Genomic DNA, 17,636 nt, shown 5'->3' on the forward strand with positions numbered 1-17,636 from the left:
GAACGGGTTGAGGAAACAGACCCAGAAAATGAAAGTGGCTCGACGGGTACGTCAGGAGCTGGGCGCCGCAGGGGGCCCCCAGATAGTTGTCTGACTTGCACTCTTTGTTCCCCGCTGCTGACATCCCAGCAGGCGCCTTTATCGGTCGATGAGGTCAGCGGAGGCCAGGCGAGCGGCCCTGTCTGAGCTGGCAGGAGAGGCTGGCCGGGACAGGGGGCTGTGGGCCAGTGTTGTCCCTGCGAGTGTCCGAGAGCAGCCCTCCTGGCCTGGGGGAACGGGCAGGGCCCGGGCCTGCAGGAGCCCTCTTGGTGAGGCCTCCCCTTTGTCTCTGTCTCCTAGGACTATGCCCAGGCCAGGTTTGAGGCCTATTTTGACCAGAAGAGGAAGCTAGGGGTGTGACTGGGAGGCCTTCGCGCACTTCATCACTGGACCGCGGGGGAAGGCAGCTGAGCGGGGGTCTCCTCTGCGCTTTGACCACTGTACCCACAGCAAGAAGCCTGGGGACACCCGCTACAGAACACAGATGTGTATGATACGACAGACTGTATTAAAATTGAGTAACATTTCTTTCATACCTTGTTTACGATTTCACTAGGACTCTTTGGAATGAGATTGAGAAGCAGAAATATAGTACAATAGTGCAATATCTTAAAATCCTTTTAATCTAGTGAAGGCATTTTATATCGGGGGCTCAAAGCTGAATTTCACTCAGATTTGGCAAACAGGAGTAAACAGTGTTACTGTGGGTACCTTTTGGGGATTAATGTTGGTTTTTAAAGATTGAGTTAATGTGCCGCGAACATTGTGACCAGGCTCTTCGTAGGTGACGATGTGTGGCAGACACTACTCACTCCTCGAGGACAGAGGGTGAGCAGAGACATACTGTGAAGTTGCCCCAAGGCCTTAACCTGAGTCGTCCCGGGAAGCTGCTCTCCCACCCCCTGGGTCCCGGTGGCCGGGGCAGCAGGCAGAGTCCCCAGCCACGTGCGGTGGCCGTAGCTCCTCTGTCCTGTTGTACTTCTGTTGTTCTGCAGAGGAGTTTCCCTTTAACTGGATATAAACCTTCGCCACGCCCTCCTCCTAACCAAATGTGCTGTATTAGCCCCGTCTTCGGGGCACACCGTGATGCCGGGGCCCACAGAGGGCTGGGGCTGGGCAAGGGGCCTGTGGGCGCACACCCCTCAGCTCCCTTCCCCTGCCCCCAGGCGTGAACAGGCCGCTTTGTCTAGCTTGCTGTAGCCTTTTTCTCCTCCACCTCCACTCAGCCTGGATGGAGCTCGGGATTCCATGGCATGGGCTGGTTTCCCAAGGACGTGGATTTGCCCAGAGCCCCCTGGAAGTTTCTTGCCTCCTCTGGCCCCTGGGGCCGAGCTGGGGTGGGGGGTGGGGGGCACTGGACCTTGGCTTCTCCCTGACCCGCCCCAGATGTGCTTGTTCTCGTGGGACACGGCAGCCTGTATTATGTGAAATGTGGAGACGTGGATAGGATATAGCTGTGAAATCCATATACATTAAATGCCCTTTGTTAATAAGTTCTTAGGTTTTTGTTTTTTTTACTCTGAACTTTTTTTTGGTGCATACATGTCTGCTACCAGAGAGATTGTACTATATAAAAAATAAAATTAACCTAACCTCATCTGTCACCTTTGGATATGTCCTAAATCTCAGGGGACTCCTACCACCATCACACACCCGTGGGAGGCCCTGCACCCATCTGCCCAGCGCCTCCGCTCAGCCTGCCCATGAGGGCTGCAGCTGGGCCTCCTTGAAACCCCACACTCCTGGTTTCCCTCCATCCTCCCTGGTGCCCCTTCCTGCAGCCTGACCCCTGAATGCTGGGGGGCCTGGGGTCTGACCTCAGCAGGCCCTCCTCACGCTGGGCCCCAAAGGGCTCTCAGCCGTCACCCCAACCCCAGGACGGCCTGTGACTGCCCCAGACATAACCCGACTCCTCCCCCTGCCTTGGGAAGGATGCAGAAGAAGTTAGGGACTGTGGTTGTGTCTGGGGAGGAACCGAGATGGCTGGAGTCAGGGCAAGAGGGAGGACCTTCACTGTCCCCTCACAGACATTCACTGTTGAACCTGGATCACGCTCCTGCCTCAGATCTCCAGGAGCCTCCCACTTGGATGACAGACCTGACCTCTGCCCGTGCCCCCAGGTCCTGGAGCCCACAGACCCCACCCTGCCTCATCCATCTGCCCCCAACTGTCCCGGGGCCTTTTTCCTAGATCTACCAAGTTACAAACCATTCTCTCAGCTAAAATGCTTCCTAGTAGCTCCTTAACATGACTGGCTTCCTTGCGTGGTTCCAATGTCAGCTCAAAAAGGCACCTCCTCAGGCCCTGCTGACCCAGCCATCACTGGCCCCTGCAGCTCAGCTTGTCCCGGGGCCTTTGCTTGTTTGCCTCCTATGCTAGCCGCAAGTTCGGGTGAGCTGGGCCCAGCCTGTCCTTAGTTCCTATGTGGGGTGTCCCCTGAGGGGAGGTCCTGGAAGCTCCATCCTCCCCACTGGTCCTGGGTGGCTCTGAGGTGACCAGATGGCCCCTGTGTGCAGGGGTCAGCCCTGGGCTAGTCATTGGGCCAGGTGACCCCTCCTGCACCTGCCCACCATCCTCTGTACATCGTGTTCCCATGGCATCCAGTCTTCAGCCAGTGCCGCCAGGCCCCCACGAGCTTTGGACCTGGGATCCCACGCCTGCCTTCCCACACCAGCGCTGAGCACCTGAGCAGGGCCAGCTCATGTCTCTTGCTCACCACACCCCATGGGTCCACACAGCCCCTCCCAAGCTCTGCCCAGCTCTGCCCCTTGGGTGGGAGGCTTCAGTTCTAATCGAAGCCTGTCCCTCTTCCAGCTGCAGCCCTCCCATGTGGGCTGAGCCTACTGGGCCCTCCACTCTGCTTCCAGCCAGGCCGTTAACCTGTTTCTGCAGGAGTCTCCCGGCCAAGTCCACCAGGCAAAGGGAATTGCTGCTGGACCACTGGGGTCCCCACCACCAGCACCAGGGGCTCCGAGCAGCAGGCCAGGACCCGAGGGACAGGCTCCTCCTGGCACCTGGCCCCAGGGGAGCCACAGCAAGGCGGCCACATGGCAGCCTTTATCCCAGGGCCTCCAGCCAGAAGAGCCTCTGCAGCAGTTTGGCAGGAGGAAGCAGGGCCTCCCGGCTGGGGAGGGAACCCAGGCCAGAGAAAACCACAGGATGCCAGCGTCTAGTCCCACTCCCACCAAAGGATGGCCTTGGGGCGCACGACTGGCCACCTGGGAAGGGATGGGAGGGGCATGGCCTAGGGCGGCCTGGAAACGGGCTGGTGGCTGGCTCTAACCTGTGGGGACCCCGGACAACTACCCTTCTCCATGCAGGCGTGTGGCCTTTGGTGTGTGATGCCCTCGGCGGGGGGAGTGGACTGCTTGGCGGGGGGGCAGGGGTCTGCTCTGCTTCCCAGCACTCTGGGCCCTGGGGCCAGCACGAGGGTGTGGGCATGGAAACCTTGGCTGGGTGGGTGACAGGCACACACCCTCCTCACCCAGAGCACCCCAAACATTCCACAGCCTGTCTGCACTCTCCCAAGGAAGGGGCACTCACTCCCCTGGGTCCTGGCTCTGCCCACCTATGCCCCTAGTCTGGGATCACTGCAGCCGTGCTCCCGAGTGCTCCCCGACTTCTCAGAGGCCCCAGATCCTGACCAGTGCTTCTCCTTCCTCACAGCCTCAGAGCAGCCGTGGGTGGAAAGGAGAGTACGTGGAAGATGAGCTCAGGGGTGGGTACCGGGTCCAGGCGTGAAATCCAGAGGCTCAGAGTGGGGCAGGGAGCTGCCCTGCCCAGAGCCCTGCCATCCCGGGTGCCCGGCTTCTCCTGGTCCTGCCACCCAGCCCTCCCCAGCTCACTGGGTTCTGGACAAGGCCAGAATGCAGGCCCCGGACTTCTCCCTTTATTTATTTCTTTTCTCAAGCCTCGGGAGGTAAAAGCAGGGTTCGTGGGCACTGCCCACAGCCAGGTGCTAGTCGTCTTCCACGGTGAAGGTGAAGGGACTCAGCTTGTAGCCAGTGCCCGAGTAGAACTTGTTCTGGAACTCCACCCTGGGGACGGGGCGGGTGGTGAGGGTACAGCCCACGCCCCAGCTCCCCCCCAGCCCCTGTCCTCTCCCCCCACGCGCACCAGTGCAGCCGCAGGGCGTGCAGGAAGGCCGAGAGCCCCTCCATCACCAGCAGGATGGCCACGGTCATCACGGCGAAGGCGGCAAAGACAGGCACCAGCACCAGGGCCGCCACACCCATCTTATGGCCCAGGCGCAGGCCCACGCGCATCACCATGGCCCAGAGGACCTCGGACAGCTCTGTGGCCAGAGGCACAGGGGCCCTGAGGCCTGGGCCAGGGGGGACCAAGGGCAAGGGGGTGGCACCTGGGCCGCCCGCCAGCTCCCAGGGGCGCGCGAGGGAGCCAGGCCCGGGACCGCGGCTGGGACTCACGGGCATGGGCCAGGCTCAGGGCCCAGAGGCGCAGGTAGGAGGCCGTGTTGGAGATGCAGCCCAGGCAGAACTCGATGGTGTGGATGGCCTGGTGCATGAACACCTCGGAGAAGGCAAACTGGGGGTGGGGGGGTGGCAGCAGGTGAGGGGCAGGGGGCAGCCAGCAGCACCCCCACTCCAAAGGTCGGCACTCACCTCGGCCTCCTCGGCCGGCCGCGGGGACACCTTCTCCTCATCGGAGCCCCAGCTGTTCACTGAGGCACTGGCCTCCTGTGAGTCCAGAAGCCCAGCCTTGTCCCCAACCTGGGGGTGGGGAGCAGGTGCATCAGCACCCCCAGCACCCCCAGCACCCCCTTACTGCCTGCTCAGAGCAATGGCAGGAGGCTGGCAGAGAAGCTGAGGCTGGCTGGGGTCACAGCCGGACACGGCCTACCCCTGCTCCCCAGCCTCCACCAACCCTCGGGGCCACAGCCCGGCACAGTCCCCCCGAGATGGCCACCCCCACGCCCCCCAGCCTCTACCGGTGCTCGGCCAGCGGGCCCCCTCTGCCGGAGGCGGCGGTGGTGCTGCTGGCGCAGGTACAAGGGCGTGCCGAGCAGGAGGATGGGCACCATGGCCAAGGCGAGGATCACCAGTGTGGGCTGCACCACTTCCTATGGGCGAGAGGGTACCCCACGCTCAGAGAGCGCGCAGCCCCACTCCCGGCATTCCCCCTCCCCGCCCAGCCCGAATGAGCAGCGCCGTCACTCCCTAAGGAATCCCGCCTGCAGAGAAGGGGCTGTCCGCTTCTAGCACCTTCTGTGCCTGCCCACCTGCCCAGCGTAGAGTGGCCGGTTGGAGGTGCTGCGTGAGAAGAGGAACATGTTGATGAAGTGGATGAGGATGCTGGGGGCCGAGGCGGCGCCGGCGGCCGAGAAGCGCAGCCACTTGTAGCCCACCATGAAGACGAGGTAGCCGAAGAGCCCCAGCAGGAAGGTCAGCTCGGGCAGGAACTCCAGCGGCAGCCGGTGCCACTGGCCGAAGTGCCTGGGCCGGGGGGGGGACAGGGCCGGGTCACCAGGCCCAGCCTGGCCCCACCGCCCGCGCCCACCTGCCCGCAGGCCCTGCAGCCCTGGCCCTCACACGTGGTTGAAGACTCCGAGGACCACCCCAAAGGCCATGTGGACGACCCCCAGGATGATGGACATCTTCATCTTGAAGGAGTTGAGGAAGCTCAGGTGGTTGGTGGCCAGGCTCCAGATCTGGGACGGGGACACAGCAGGACGCGGGGGGAAGGCTCAGGGGGGCAGCTCTGCACACAGGGGTCGCAGGGGGCAGCCCGCCCACCCCCAGCCGCCGCCACCTGCAGGCGAGTGGACTGGACGCACCGGGTCGATGCCGAAGGGGTAGGGTCCGAGGAAGACGCCGGTGACATTGGGGTCCAGGGCGAGCAGCGGGTGCTGGGCCAGGAAGGCATCGCTGCGGCGACAGCGGGCAGGGGTCAGGGCTGGCAGGGCCTGGTGGGGGCCGCGGGGGTGCGCGGGCCCTGGGCCTCACCTCCAGCCGGACCGGTTGGCCATGGCGGCCACGCTCCAGCCCGAGTGGAAGATGGCGGTGGCGCGGCTGAAGCACTCGTTGTAGACGAAGCCCGTGTAGATGGAGAACAGGCCCATGAGCAGCAGCAGGTAGCGGCCCCCGAAGAAGGTCCGCCAGATCTGGGGCAGGGGCAGGTGCTGGGATGGCGGCCCGGGCTCCCACCAGCCTGCCCCTGCCCGGACCCCCTGGTGCCCCCCAGGCCCCCTCACCTCGTTCTGCGAGGCCTTCACGGACGGCCGGTTCTCGGCCAGCACCATGGCCAGGGCGAAGAGGAACATGAGCAGCCCGTGGCCCACGTCCCCAAACATGACGGCGAAGAGGAAGGGGAAGGTGATAATGGTGTAGGGCGCTGCGGGCAGAGGGGGCACGTGGTGGGTTACCCAGGACCCCGCTGAGCTGGGCCAGGCCTCCCCGTAGGAGACCCCAGAGCCCCCACAGCCCTGGGACCCCAGCAAGGCGAAGGTGGTGTATGCGAGGCAGGGGCCTGCGTTCAAGAGCTCACTGCTTACTAGCTGTGTGACCTCGGGGTAGTGACTTAACCTCTCTGAGCTTCCTTCTCCCTGGCTGTAAAATGGAGATAACAAAGGCACCGTTTCTCAGGCAGCACCTGGCTCACCACAGTGCTCAATACAGAGATCAGCGGTTCTTTAGTCACAAGAAATGCTTTAAATGTAACGGCGCACACACCACACTAACGCAAAACGTTAACAGAGAAAACCACGTGACGGGAGCATAGAGAACTCAGTGCTCCGGCGTGATTTTTCTATAAACCTACAAGTACCCTGATCAAACAAGAGGACAGGAAGGGCATCCAGGGAGCCCAGAGGCAGTCCCCAGATGGCCATGGCAAGTTCCGGAAAGCTGATTTGCTCACGAAACCTCAACAGTCTTGGTTTCCCTCCAGTAAAAGGGGAATAATTCCTCCCAGGGCGATAGGACAGGCCAGTGCCTCTCCCCAGAGCTGCCACTTGAGAGCTTCAGCATCCCATCCCCAACCATGGCTATCTGGGCCATCGAGCTTGCTCAGTCCGCTCAAGCAACGTGCACACAGTGGGCTGTGGGGCAGGGGAAGCCTCGGGGGCCCAGGCAACTGGCCTCCTGCCCCCCGACCCACGAAGTCCCACCACAGCCCCATATTGCACATCCAGCCCGGGGCTCACCCAGATGCCCAGCTGCGGCGAGGGGAGGCCCCACCTGGCAACGCTGGGGACACTGGGCCTCCACCCACCTGGTGGTACCAGCCCCCATGGGGTCTGGAGGGAGAGGGAGCAGGGGGATGACAGAAGAGGCATCAGAGGGCAGCAGGAGTCCAGGATGACAGACACGGAGGAGCCCCAACCCAGCCCCGGGCCCAGAGCCCAGCGGTGTCCGCAGAGCAGGGCCGCCCTGACAGCAGGAGGTGCCCGACGCCCCCCAGGGGCTGCCACCAGGCATCATGTGGCCAAATCTTGCTCTATTTGCATGAAACTCAGGAAATGCAGGCTTTTGCAAAAACTCAACTTTTAAGCATTGGCACCTGTGGTGGACACCCATGGGAGGGGCACCCCTGGCTCCCTGCCACCTGCTCCATGTGCCCTCCCCAGCTTCTGCACGCTGTGCCAATGACAGCCTAGGTGGGCCGTTTTGGAAGAGTGTCCGAGCCGGCCAGCACCTGGCTGATGGGGCCGGGGTCTGACCACCCTCACCCCCCACCCCCAGGGCAGCCTGGATGGGGCCAAGCCCCGGGGAACAACTCGGCAGGATCAGGCCGAGGCTGGGGCTTCACTGCAGGAGGCTCAGCTCACTCCCCTCCCCGACCAGCTTCCTCCCCCAGCCCCACCCCATGCTCAGCTTCCTTCCCTCCCCGTCCTGCTCCCCCTCTCTCGGCAGACCCCTTGCACCAGAATCCCGGGCTCAGGATTAGCTTCTGGGGAAATCTGACCTAGGGCCACAACCAACTCAAATTTTTCTTAAAACACAGCTGACTCTGCCTCATCTGCAACCTCTGACAATCGTCAACTCCTGGAGACTGTATTATTATTCCCATTTTAAACCGGGAGAAACCGAGGCTCAGAGAAGCTAAGGAACTTATCAAGGCAAACGGGTTGGGCTCCAAAGGTTGCAAAGCCTCCCGTAAAATGAACTTCTATGGGTGGAACGTGCCGGGGCAAACGGGCAGCGCCACACAGGCCCGATTACCGTGGCCCCTGCGAACGCGGCGGGGTGGGCGCCTCTCCCCGCACGAGCTGGGGGCCCGGGCCGGGGACGCCGCAGCTCTCACCGGGGTTGACCTCCTGGTAGCGGCCCACGCCATAGGCGTCCACGATGCTCTGGAAGCTGGCGGTGAAGCGGTTGGTGCGGATGAGGGTTGGGGGCTCGTCCCGGCAGGGGATGCAGTGGGCCACGGCGCTCACGCCCGCCTCGCTCTGGGCACCGGGGAGGCACAGAGACACGCAGGGACTGACGGTGGGGCCTTCAGGGACCCTCGGGCCTCTCCAGCCCCCAGGTGGCCCAGCTGGAGCCGCAGAGCACCTGGGGGCTCCCAGGGCCGGCCCTGGGGGCGTGGGCAAGCCCTTCCGGCTCTGGGCCTTGGGCTCTCCTCTGAGTGATGGGGTAAAAAGCCCATCCCCGCTTTGGGGTGGGTCAAGAGATTGGCTGCTTGGGAAATGAAAGCAGGTCACCGGGAAGGGGGTGCCCCATCCCCCACGACCCTGAGCACCTGCTTCTCAGCTCAGCCCAGCCCACTCCAGCTGTTCACGCTATGGCCACCCCTTGCTCCCATTTCACAGCTGAGGAACCTGAGGCTCCGGCAGGCCCAACACTGCACAGCGGAACATGGATTCAAGCCCAGATTCTGACTTTTTAACTTCCCCATGCAGTCTCCTGGGTACCCCAGGCCCCATCCCAGGGGCTCTGGGTCATTGGAGCAATCACGGCAGGCTCCCCAGAGGCTGTAGCATGGGGGCGGCCATGCAGGGCCTGAGGCTAAGAGGTGGGGCCCCCATGTGCAAAGGTGGTGGGAACACGAGGTGTCCTGGGGGGGTGCCGGCCAGACCCGCGGCCCCCGCTCACCGAGCTGCCCTGCAGGGCCCGCTGCAGGGCGGGCAGGTCGCGCGTGGGGCACCAGACCTCGGCGACCAGGCACTTGTGGGTGGCGCTCACGCTGCACTGGTTGAGGGCCAGGTACACGGCCTTCATCTTGCGGACCTGCACCTGCCAGGGCGGCAGCAGCCGCTGCACCCGGCCCAGCACCTGGCCCAGGAAGCGCTCGGTCTCCCCCAGCACCTGGGGGCCAGAGCGGGCGGTCAGGGCGAGGCAGGGCCCCGGGGGCAGGCAGGGGGTCCAACCGGGCCGTGGGGGCCCACCTCCCGCAGCTCCTGGGCCTGCTGCTGCAGCTGCTGCAGGACCCCGCGGCGGGCCTCCTCCGGCTCCGGGAACGGGAAGACGTGGCAGTGGAAGCTGGTGGGGGGGAGGGTGTCATGAGGCCCGAGGGTGGCCTGGGTGGGGGGCAGGGGGAGGGCAGAGTTGGTCCTGGGCTGGGTTGCACAGGGAGAGGGGCAGCGGCTCACCAGTCAGTGATCTTGCGGATCTTCTGCCCGATCTGCTCGCCCCAGTAGGAAATGAGGAAGGTCATCCACGTGGTGGGCTCACCCTGCAGGGCCAGGATCAGTTTACCCCAGAGCCCTCACTCTGCCCTAGGACGAACCCCCTGCCTCCCACACACACACATCCCAGCCTGAGCCCCCTGCCAGACCCCCCCAGCGTAGCCCCCCACCCACTCGCCTGGCCTGGGCCTCTGCCCTCATGCCCAGCCCGCCCCCTGCCTGCTCACCGTCGTGGGGTCCTCCAGCTGCTGCTCGGTCTCCAGGAAGCTGGCGATGAGGAAGCCCCGGCAGGCCCTCCAGAGCAGGCGCTCCAGGGCGGCGGCCTTGGGGGGCTCCACAGCACCTGCCACAAAGCTGCAAGCCGGACGGGGCGGCTGCAGCCCTCCCTGCCCACTTCCACCCGCCAGGCCCTGCCCGGGACAGCTCCCCCAGCACACCTACTTCCCCCCCAGTTAAAGCAGGAGCCCACCCGGCTGGGCTGGCAGAGGAGAAACCCCCCGGGAGAGGGCTGGGGACCCTGGAGAAATCCAGGCCTGAGCAGGGAGGCAGAAGTGAGGGAAGGAGCACTGGACAAGGAGTCCGGACTCCAGCCTGGCCTGCCCCCATGTGGTCCAGGGGAGAGCACAAAGCTGCTGGCCCTTACTCACTTGACCCTCAGGTCCTGGTGTGGCCCCCCGGGGGCCTGCAGCAGGGGCGTCCTCTCCGAGGGCCCGTCCGTCAGGGTGGCCGCGAGCTAAGGGCCAAGAGGCACCATAAGTCTCAGCTCACACAAGGCCTGGCACCCCCCTGCCTGCCCTCCGCTGGGCTGGAGCTGACCGGGGGGCCGTGGCCCTGGCCCAGCACGGCCGCGTGGAGCTGCAGCTGGTGCAGCTGGGCCCGCAGGGCCTGCTGGTTGCCACACACATCCCGCAGCTCCTGCGCCAGGCGGTCCGTCTCCTCCTGGATGCGCAGCAGGTCGCGGGGCGGGGGAGCCGGCAGCTTCCCCTCAGGCGGGGGCAGCGCCAATCCAGCCCGCCGCACCTCCTCCTGCAGGAACGCTGGGGGGACAGGGGTCAGGGGCGGCCATCGGGACAACCACCGGCTAACGTCCAACTGCAGCTGAGGGCTGGCCAGTGCTGAGGGGACCTCCCACCATGAGCTACCCCCAAACCTCCAGCGGCCACCAGCTAGCTAACTCCTCTTGTCAGAGACCCCTGGAAAAATCTCAGGGCAAACCCCCATCTCTCTGTGCTCTGGTCTGGGCTGCTGCCCCCAACCCAAACCCCACCCCCAATTCCTGGGGGACTACCCCAGCCCAGACTTTGAGCCCCAGAGGGGTCTCCTGGGCAGGCCGGCCCCTGGCATCATGGGGCTGCGGGCAGAAGCTTAAATGGAGGTCTGTGTTCCAGAGGCCTATTTGAGTTAAAATCAAGCTAACGAGCCATTAAATAAAGAGTGTTCTCTCCCACCTTGGAGTGGGCAGGGGCAGCCAGGGGCTCGAGCCTTTGGTGCTGCAGGTTCTGCCTGGGAGGGTCCCTTGGGCCCGGGTCTCAGGAGGAGCAGGTCCTTGGAGGCACCCACCCTAGATCCCGGCCCCTGCACACCCGCCCATCCACAGCCAGGAAAGCTCTGGGCACACCTCTCCCCTGCTCGGGAGTCGCCCGGCCCCAGTGCTCACACCGTCCTGGCCCCTGCGTGGTACTCAAGCATCTTCCGAGCCACCCCTGGTCTGTGCCCTCTGCTCAGCAGACCCCTGGCTGCCCCGTTCCCAGGACACCCCACAGATCCCAGCTGCCCAGTCTTGGCTCTGGAGGGCCCCGGCCTGGACCTGCCTGCCCTGCCTTCCACCTGGCTACCTGGGACTCTTCCTTTCAGACCTCCTCCAGGAAGCCTGCCTGGGATGCGGGCACAAAGCCAACTCACTGAAGGTCTTCTCTAGCTCCTCGCAGCGCCGGACATCCACCACAAAGCGTCTCTGGAAGGCGCTCACTGACGCGTTGAGCTGTGGTTACCGCAGGGTCAGAGCCGGGGGCCAGGGGAGATCCCAACCCCAGGACCCAGGCCTGGCTTTTCTCCGGCTTCCAAAAGGGTATAGCATTTACAGCGAGTGTCCAGGTGCCCAATGGGAGGAGGGACCAGACCCCATGTGCCCCGGGGAGGGCCTGAGCAAGAGCCAGGGAGGTCTGGCTGGACCTCCTGAGGACAGAGAATCCACGGCAGGGGGCTGCCCAGATTCAGGCAGGGCTGGAGCCATGCTGGGTGGGAGGCGGGCACCCACCGGCTAGGACCAGCCCCTCCCCACCAGGCCCCAGTCGCCACTCACGTCTCTGAACTCCACGAGGCCCAGCTCGCCCAGCTGGCTCACGCAGGTGTAAGCCGCGGAGGTGGGCAGGAAGAGCTGGGTCAGCACCACCTCCTCGCTCCGGAACATGGCACCCATGTCCTGCAGGGTGGGAGGGAACGGGGGCTCAGTCGGGGAGGGCACAGCCTGTTCCGGGCTGCCCAGGCATTCCGTACCCCCCCCCCCCCCAGCTCCCATCATCCTGAAAGGCACTGCTGTCACCCCCACCTGACAGATGGGGAAACTGAGGCCCAGGAAGATGTGATGGGTGCTGAGGTCACACAGCCTCAGGACCCCACAAGCTGACCCCCAGCCCCACCCCAAGCTTGTTCTCAGCTCAATATGTCCCGCCAGAGACCCCTGTCCCCCACCCCGGATGCTCCTGGCGACACTGGCTCTTCTCCCAGCCTCCCACACTGATCCCCTGGCCTGCCCTGGCGAGAGCTGCTCACTCTTCGGGCCCCAGGCCAAAGGCCCCCCTCTGTGGACGGCTCCCCCCACAGGCCAAGGGCTTCCCCCCATGGACGGATTCTCCCCACAAATGCCCCCTCCCCATGGACAGCCTCCCCCAGCAGACGGCCTCCCCAGGCCAAGGGCTTTCCTTCATTGACAGCCTCACCCACAGACAGCTTCCCCCCACAGATGATTTCCCCCCACAGATGGCCTCCCCCACAAGCGGTCTCACCAGGCCAAGGGCTTTCCCCATGGATGCGCTTGCCCCCACCCAGATGCTTCCCCTCACGGATGGCTTTCCTCATGGATGGCCTCCCCCACAGACAGCCTCTCCCACCAATAGCCTGCCTAAGACCAATGGCCTCCACACATGGACAGGCCTCCCCCTGCACACAGCCTCCCCCCTGCACACGGCCTCCCCCACCACTCGGCCTCCCCCCTGCACTCGGCCTGCCCCCACCACTCGGCCTCCCCACTGCACATGGCCTCCCCCCACCACTCGGCCTCCCCCCAGCACACGGCCTCCCCACTGCACATGGCCTCCCCCCACCACTCGGCCTCCCCCCACCACTTGGCCTCCCCTTGCACATGGCCGCCCTGGCTGCCCAGTTCCCACCCCAGAGAGCCACAGTGACACCTGGAGACCCCCAGGACTGGGGGGTCCTGTCTGCAGTGGCACTGAAAGCCTCCCGCCTCCACCTCCCTGTCCTGTCTGAGTGCTGAGCGGTGGGTCTCCGCCGGGCCCCCAGGGCCTCAGCCAGGGCAGGGAGGAGTGAGGGCTCTGCCGGAAAGGGCCTTCCCGGGCCGGGCTGCCCACAGCAGGCAGCAGCCGTTGCGGTGGGGCAGGACCGGCTTCCCCGTGCTGGTGTCGAAACCCAGGAAAGTGAAAGCGGGTAACGGGCGGGTCGGGCCCGGCAGGCGGCCTCTTCCTGGGGCCCTGCGGATGCCGCGGCCACAAGCCAGGCTCCGGGAACCCCCTGCTCCGGGGCCTCTGCTCTTGGGGAGCAGGGCCAGCTACTTCCCCTCTCGGGGACTCAGTTTCCTTTGCTCTCCCACCGTACGGACAGGCCGGGCCGCGGGGGGAGTGTTTGGTGGCGGCCGTCCCGCCCGCTGTCTGGGCTGGGCCGGGGCTTGCCGGGCTGGTCACTTCCTCCCCTGGGCCAGGTTTACTCTAAACAGGGAGCTGCAGCCCTGGCCCTCCGGGGAGAGGAGAGAATGGACAGAGGGCTGCCCCTGGGGGCACAAGGGTGGGCAGGACGGGCCAGGCTCCATGCCTGCCCAGGCTGGGACTGCTGGGTGACCCTGGGCAAGTCTCTTGCCCCCTCTGGGCCTCTACTTCCTCTTAGGGTGAGTGGGGACTGGCTGCCCCTGGTGGGGACAGGACCTGGTGAGAGGTGACAGATAACACCAGAACCACAACCTCCAGGTAACCCCCTCACCCACACTGCCTCACTCAAATCCTAACTGCAAATCCTAACTAACTTTACAGACCCGTTTTCTATGGGGGCAGGGCATGAAGTCTAAGGTCACATGACCTGGTGGCCAAGCCAGGCAGGAGGGGCTGCGGGTCTGGAAGCCCCCACACACAGTAGGTGCTCAGGGGAGGGCTGGGGGGCAGGGCCTGCCAAATGTGGGGTTCTGGGGAGCCAGGTTTGGGGGTGCAGGGGCACAGCATTCCTGGACAGTGGCCATGGCAACTCTGGCCTGGTACCCCCAACTCAGAGGGGTATGGGGTCTGTGCCACAGTACTCCCAGAGGGTGGGATGCCCCCCGCCCTCTGGCGTTTGAGATCTCTGTCGCCTAACCCTACTCCTTGTCTCCCCTGCCCGAGCCAGGGGCCAACCGCCACGTTTACTGAGCAAGTGAAGAGGCCTCTGTCCTGTGGTCTCCTGGGTGCTGCCTCCAGCCCACCCAGCACCCTCTCCTCCTCCAGGACCCCCCCCACCCCCAGCGTGGCTCTTCCCAGCCCCTGCCGTCTCCTCCACTCCAGACTGGTGGGCTCTGGAGTCGCAATGACCCGGCTTCCCTCTGGCCCTGCCACTTCCTAGTTCGGGGGGCCTGTTTCCACATCTGTAGAACGGGTCCCTCCCTCAGGGGGCAATGCCCCGGGGACCGCTCCGGGCGCAGCCAAGGCCCGCAGCTGGCTGGCGGCTGGTAACATCCCCCCCACCTCCTGGCCTCGGTGGTCCCCCTCAAGGACCGACGACCCCCGGCGGGGGCGGCAGCCACTGGCCCAGCTGGGTGGGGGCAGCGGGGCGGGCAGCAGAGCTGGCAGGCTCAGCGAGCGGCGGGGGCACTCACCCCGGCAGGCCTGCGCGGCGCTGCCCCGCTCCGCGCTGCTCCGCTCCGCGCTGCCGGCTCCGCGCGCCCCGGGCCCGCCGCTCTGCGCTCCTGCCGCGGCGCCCACGCGGCTAACTCCGGCCTCAACGGGCGGGGCGGGGCCCTGGCACGCCCCGCCCAGGCCCCGCCCCCCGGCACGCCCCCGCCCAGGCCCCGCCCCCGGCCCGGACTCGGATCTGGGCGTCCCGGGATCCTGCGTGGCCGTGGGGCGCGGGATCCGCCAATGAGGCCGGGCAGGGAGCGGGGATGCTCAACCCGCGCCAACCCCGAGCGCCTCCCCGCGGCGGGGATCGGGGGGCGCCGAGCTCAGGCCTGGCTCTGATAGGACCCCGCCACACTCAGGAGGTGGCCCTGCGGCTCAAGACCCGCGTCTCCCCAGGTCCCTGCCCCCTGCCTCGAGTGAGGCGGCTGTTACCCAACCGGATCCCCGGCCTTATACCTTCCTGCTTCCGACCATCCAGGTTAGGGGCCTGGCGAGCAGGTGGCTGCCCCTCTCGGGGCCTCTTTCTTCAGTGGCCTCAGGACACTAGGGCTCCCCGGGGACCGGCGGTGACTGTTCTGCTCAGGGCCTGGCACCCAGCGGGTGCAGGAGAAACGTCCCTGGGAGCACCAGCCGAGCCTGGGGATGTCGCGGTGACCTGGTGACCTGGCTCCTGAAGCTCCAGCCCCACTGGGGGACTGGGGCTCACGTCTGACCAGCTGCCTGCACTCTGGACAGGCCCAAACTGTGCCCACCAGGACCAGAGGGGCAAGGGGGCCCTTTAGCTCTGGTGATCCTTGCACCCCAGATGGCGGGCCTGGGCCTCTGATGGGTGCAGCAAGGAGATGGGCAGTGGAGCCCCAGAGCTAGGGCTGGAAGCTGAGAGTCACAGCTCAAAGCCAGTGTCCTCAGAATATAGTGGGGCACATGTGATCGGACGTCACAGGGCTGCTCCCAGGGGGCCCCCTCAACCCAACCAGACCAAGGCCCGCAGTTCAATACCTCGTGGTGCAGGTGGAGACCCGAATTCTGCTGTGGTTACACAAGTGATAATAGGGTGCGTTTACTGACATGGAAAAATGCTTCAGACATAAGAAGGGAAAGAACCAAGCTATGAGCTGCATATAGTTTGACCCCACCTCCACCTTTTGCAAAAAAATTAATAAAATTTTGTTTACATAACATGAAATTGATCCTTTTAAAGCAAACATTGCATTGGCATTTAGTGCCTCCACAATGTCATGCAACCACTTTTATCTAGTCCCAGAACATTTTCATCATCCCAAAAGGAAACCCTGTACTCATGAAGCAATAAGTAGTTGCTTTGTTCTCTGTCCCTTCTGCTGCCAGCCCCTGGCAACCACCAATCTGCCTTCTGTCTCTACAGATTTGCCTGTTCCGGACGTTTCACAGAAGTGGATCATACCAGCTGTGACCTTTTGTGTCTGGCCTCTTTCACTGAGCGTGCTGTTTTCTACGTTCAACCATGTGGCAACACATGTCAGAACTTATCTCCTTTTTGTGGCTCATGTACTCACCCATCACTGGGCACTTGGGCTGTCTCCTCCTTGTGCCGTCATGAATGGCACTGCTACCAGCGTGTCCGGGCCAGTGTCCGAGAACCCGTTTTCATTCAGGTGTAGACCCAGGAGTGAAATTGCAGGGTCAAAAGGAGAGGTCAGTGTTGAACTTTTATAAATAAAAGTATTCTATGTTCAGATATAGGTTCTACGCCACTGTTAAGTGATGATACATCTGGGAGCCAAAGTTAAATTAGAGGTGATTCAGGGTTTTTAAGCTTGCCTCTGGAGACTGCCTCTAGCTTTTGGAAAAGGCCTATTGCCACCGATAGGCCTGATGCCAGCATCACAGGACCGGCAGCGGGATGGACGCATGGACATGTCCTGTGGTCACCTTCCCTTCAGTTCTTGCAGTTGGTTCCCACTCCGTGCCCTGTTCCTTGGCTGGAGGGCCCCCAAACCTTGGCTGCTGGTGGAGCCCAAGGAGGGCCTTGGCCACTTCTCCATCAGGCCCTGGTGTCAGCAGACCTGAGAAAAGGGGCTCCCTGGGGGGTGGCTGTTTCCCTGCTGCGGGCCTTCTCAGAGCCTTGGACGTGTGGCACAGTGGCTGTCCCAGAGGGGAGTTGGCACTTGGGCTATTCCTCACACTTACGGGTCCACAGAACATCCTCTTCCATTTTCGCCAAGAAGCATCTTGGGGAGTGAGTGTTTTGTAAAAAAAACAGTTTGGACAGCCATTTTGCCTGGACTATCTAATCAGTCCTATGAACGTACCCCTAAACGTGGTTATTGAAAATAGAATGGCTGTTTCATGACAATTAAGTAAATGTTATTTAAGGAGGGAAAAAATTTTAATTTTGAATTGAGTGTGTGGGCTCGTCAGTTTTCTCTTTTCCACACTACTCAATAACTTAACGTAAATCGTAAATGTTTGTAAAGAGTTAATCATCCTGCATCAAACTTGTATTAAATAATTCCATCCACTTAAGGAGGAGGTGGAAGCTGGACACTAATTCATATGTCTGTGAATCAGTAAAGACGGAATGAGTGTCCCATGCTGAGTTGGTAATGTTGATACATGATTAAAATTATCTTTTTGGAGGTAATACAATAAATCTATTAACTGGAAGATTACAGAATGTGTCCATATTTTTCAGGACAGATAGTTTTTACTGTAAGATGAATGGGTAAAAATTATACTGTACGATAACTGATTTAGGTTCTAAAGAAGAGAATCTATAGATAAATCTATGCAATATGTAATTTGTCCAGATTAGTTTTCTTTTGGGTAAGAAAGTTCTGAAATATCCCCCAAAGCAGTTTACTTATCAATTGAAAGTCCTCCAAAAATAGAACTATTGGGAAATCTTTGTGTGTGGTGGTGGAAAAGAAAAGCTC

The 17,636-nt window shown here is 62.9% G+C and overlaps 2 protein-coding genes across 4 annotated transcripts in view; one reads left to right on the forward strand and one right to left on the reverse strand.

Moving 5' to 3' along the window:
- The window catches only part of CHKA (choline kinase alpha), a 59,033-nt gene extending 57,499 nt beyond the window's left edge, over positions 1-1,534 (forward strand). For all 3 annotated transcript variants that reach the window (XM_037842041.1, XM_037842042.1, XM_037842044.1), the window contains one exon: positions 340-1,534. In XM_037842041.1, the coding sequence (XP_037697969.1) occupies positions 340-399 (60 nt within the window). In that variant the 3' untranslated portion in view covers positions 400-1,534. The remainder of the gene's footprint in view (positions 1-339) is intronic.
- On the reverse strand, positions 642-14,754 carry TCIRG1 (T cell immune regulator 1, ATPase H+ transporting V0 subunit a3). The gene is made up of 20 exons (XM_037842040.1): positions 14,700-14,754; positions 11,928-12,047; positions 11,528-11,606; positions 10,442-10,662; positions 10,273-10,358; positions 9,853-9,979; positions 9,590-9,672; positions 9,386-9,479; positions 9,093-9,305; positions 8,302-8,446; positions 6,251-6,390; positions 6,003-6,160; positions 5,834-5,924; positions 5,589-5,707; positions 5,279-5,492; positions 4,988-5,119; positions 4,662-4,769; positions 4,467-4,584; positions 4,156-4,333; positions 642-4,076 (listed from the first exon to the last, which is right to left on the reverse strand). The coding sequence occupies exons 2-20, from the start codon at positions 12,042-12,044 to the stop codon at positions 3,998-4,000; spliced, it is 2,502 nt and encodes an 833-aa protein (XP_037697968.1). The 5' UTR covers positions 12,045-12,047; positions 14,700-14,754; the 3' UTR covers positions 642-3,997.
- Between the last annotated feature and the right edge of the window lie 2,882 nt (positions 14,755-17,636).

This window comes from Choloepus didactylus, chromosome 6, assembly GCF_015220235.1.
Source record: "Choloepus didactylus isolate mChoDid1 chromosome 6, mChoDid1.pri, whole genome shotgun sequence".
In the NCBI taxonomy this organism is placed as follows: Eukaryota; Metazoa; Chordata; class Mammalia; order Pilosa; family Megalonychidae; genus Choloepus; species Choloepus didactylus.

Bases quoted from the DNA above. Each gene is read 5' to 3' on its own strand.
- TCIRG1 (XM_037842040.1), bottom strand. From the start codon at position 12,044: ATGGGTGCCATGTTCCGGAGCGAGGAGGTGGTGCTGACCCAGCTCTTC. The intron at 9,980-10,272 runs GTGAGTAAGGGC...TCCGGCTTGCAG, and splicing joins CACCAGGACCTGAGGGTCAA to CTTTGTGGCAGGTGCTGTGG. The intron at 9,673-9,852 runs GTGAGCAGGCAG...CTGGCCCTGCAG, and splicing joins AGCTGGAGGACCCCACGACG to GGTGAGCCCACCACGTGGAT.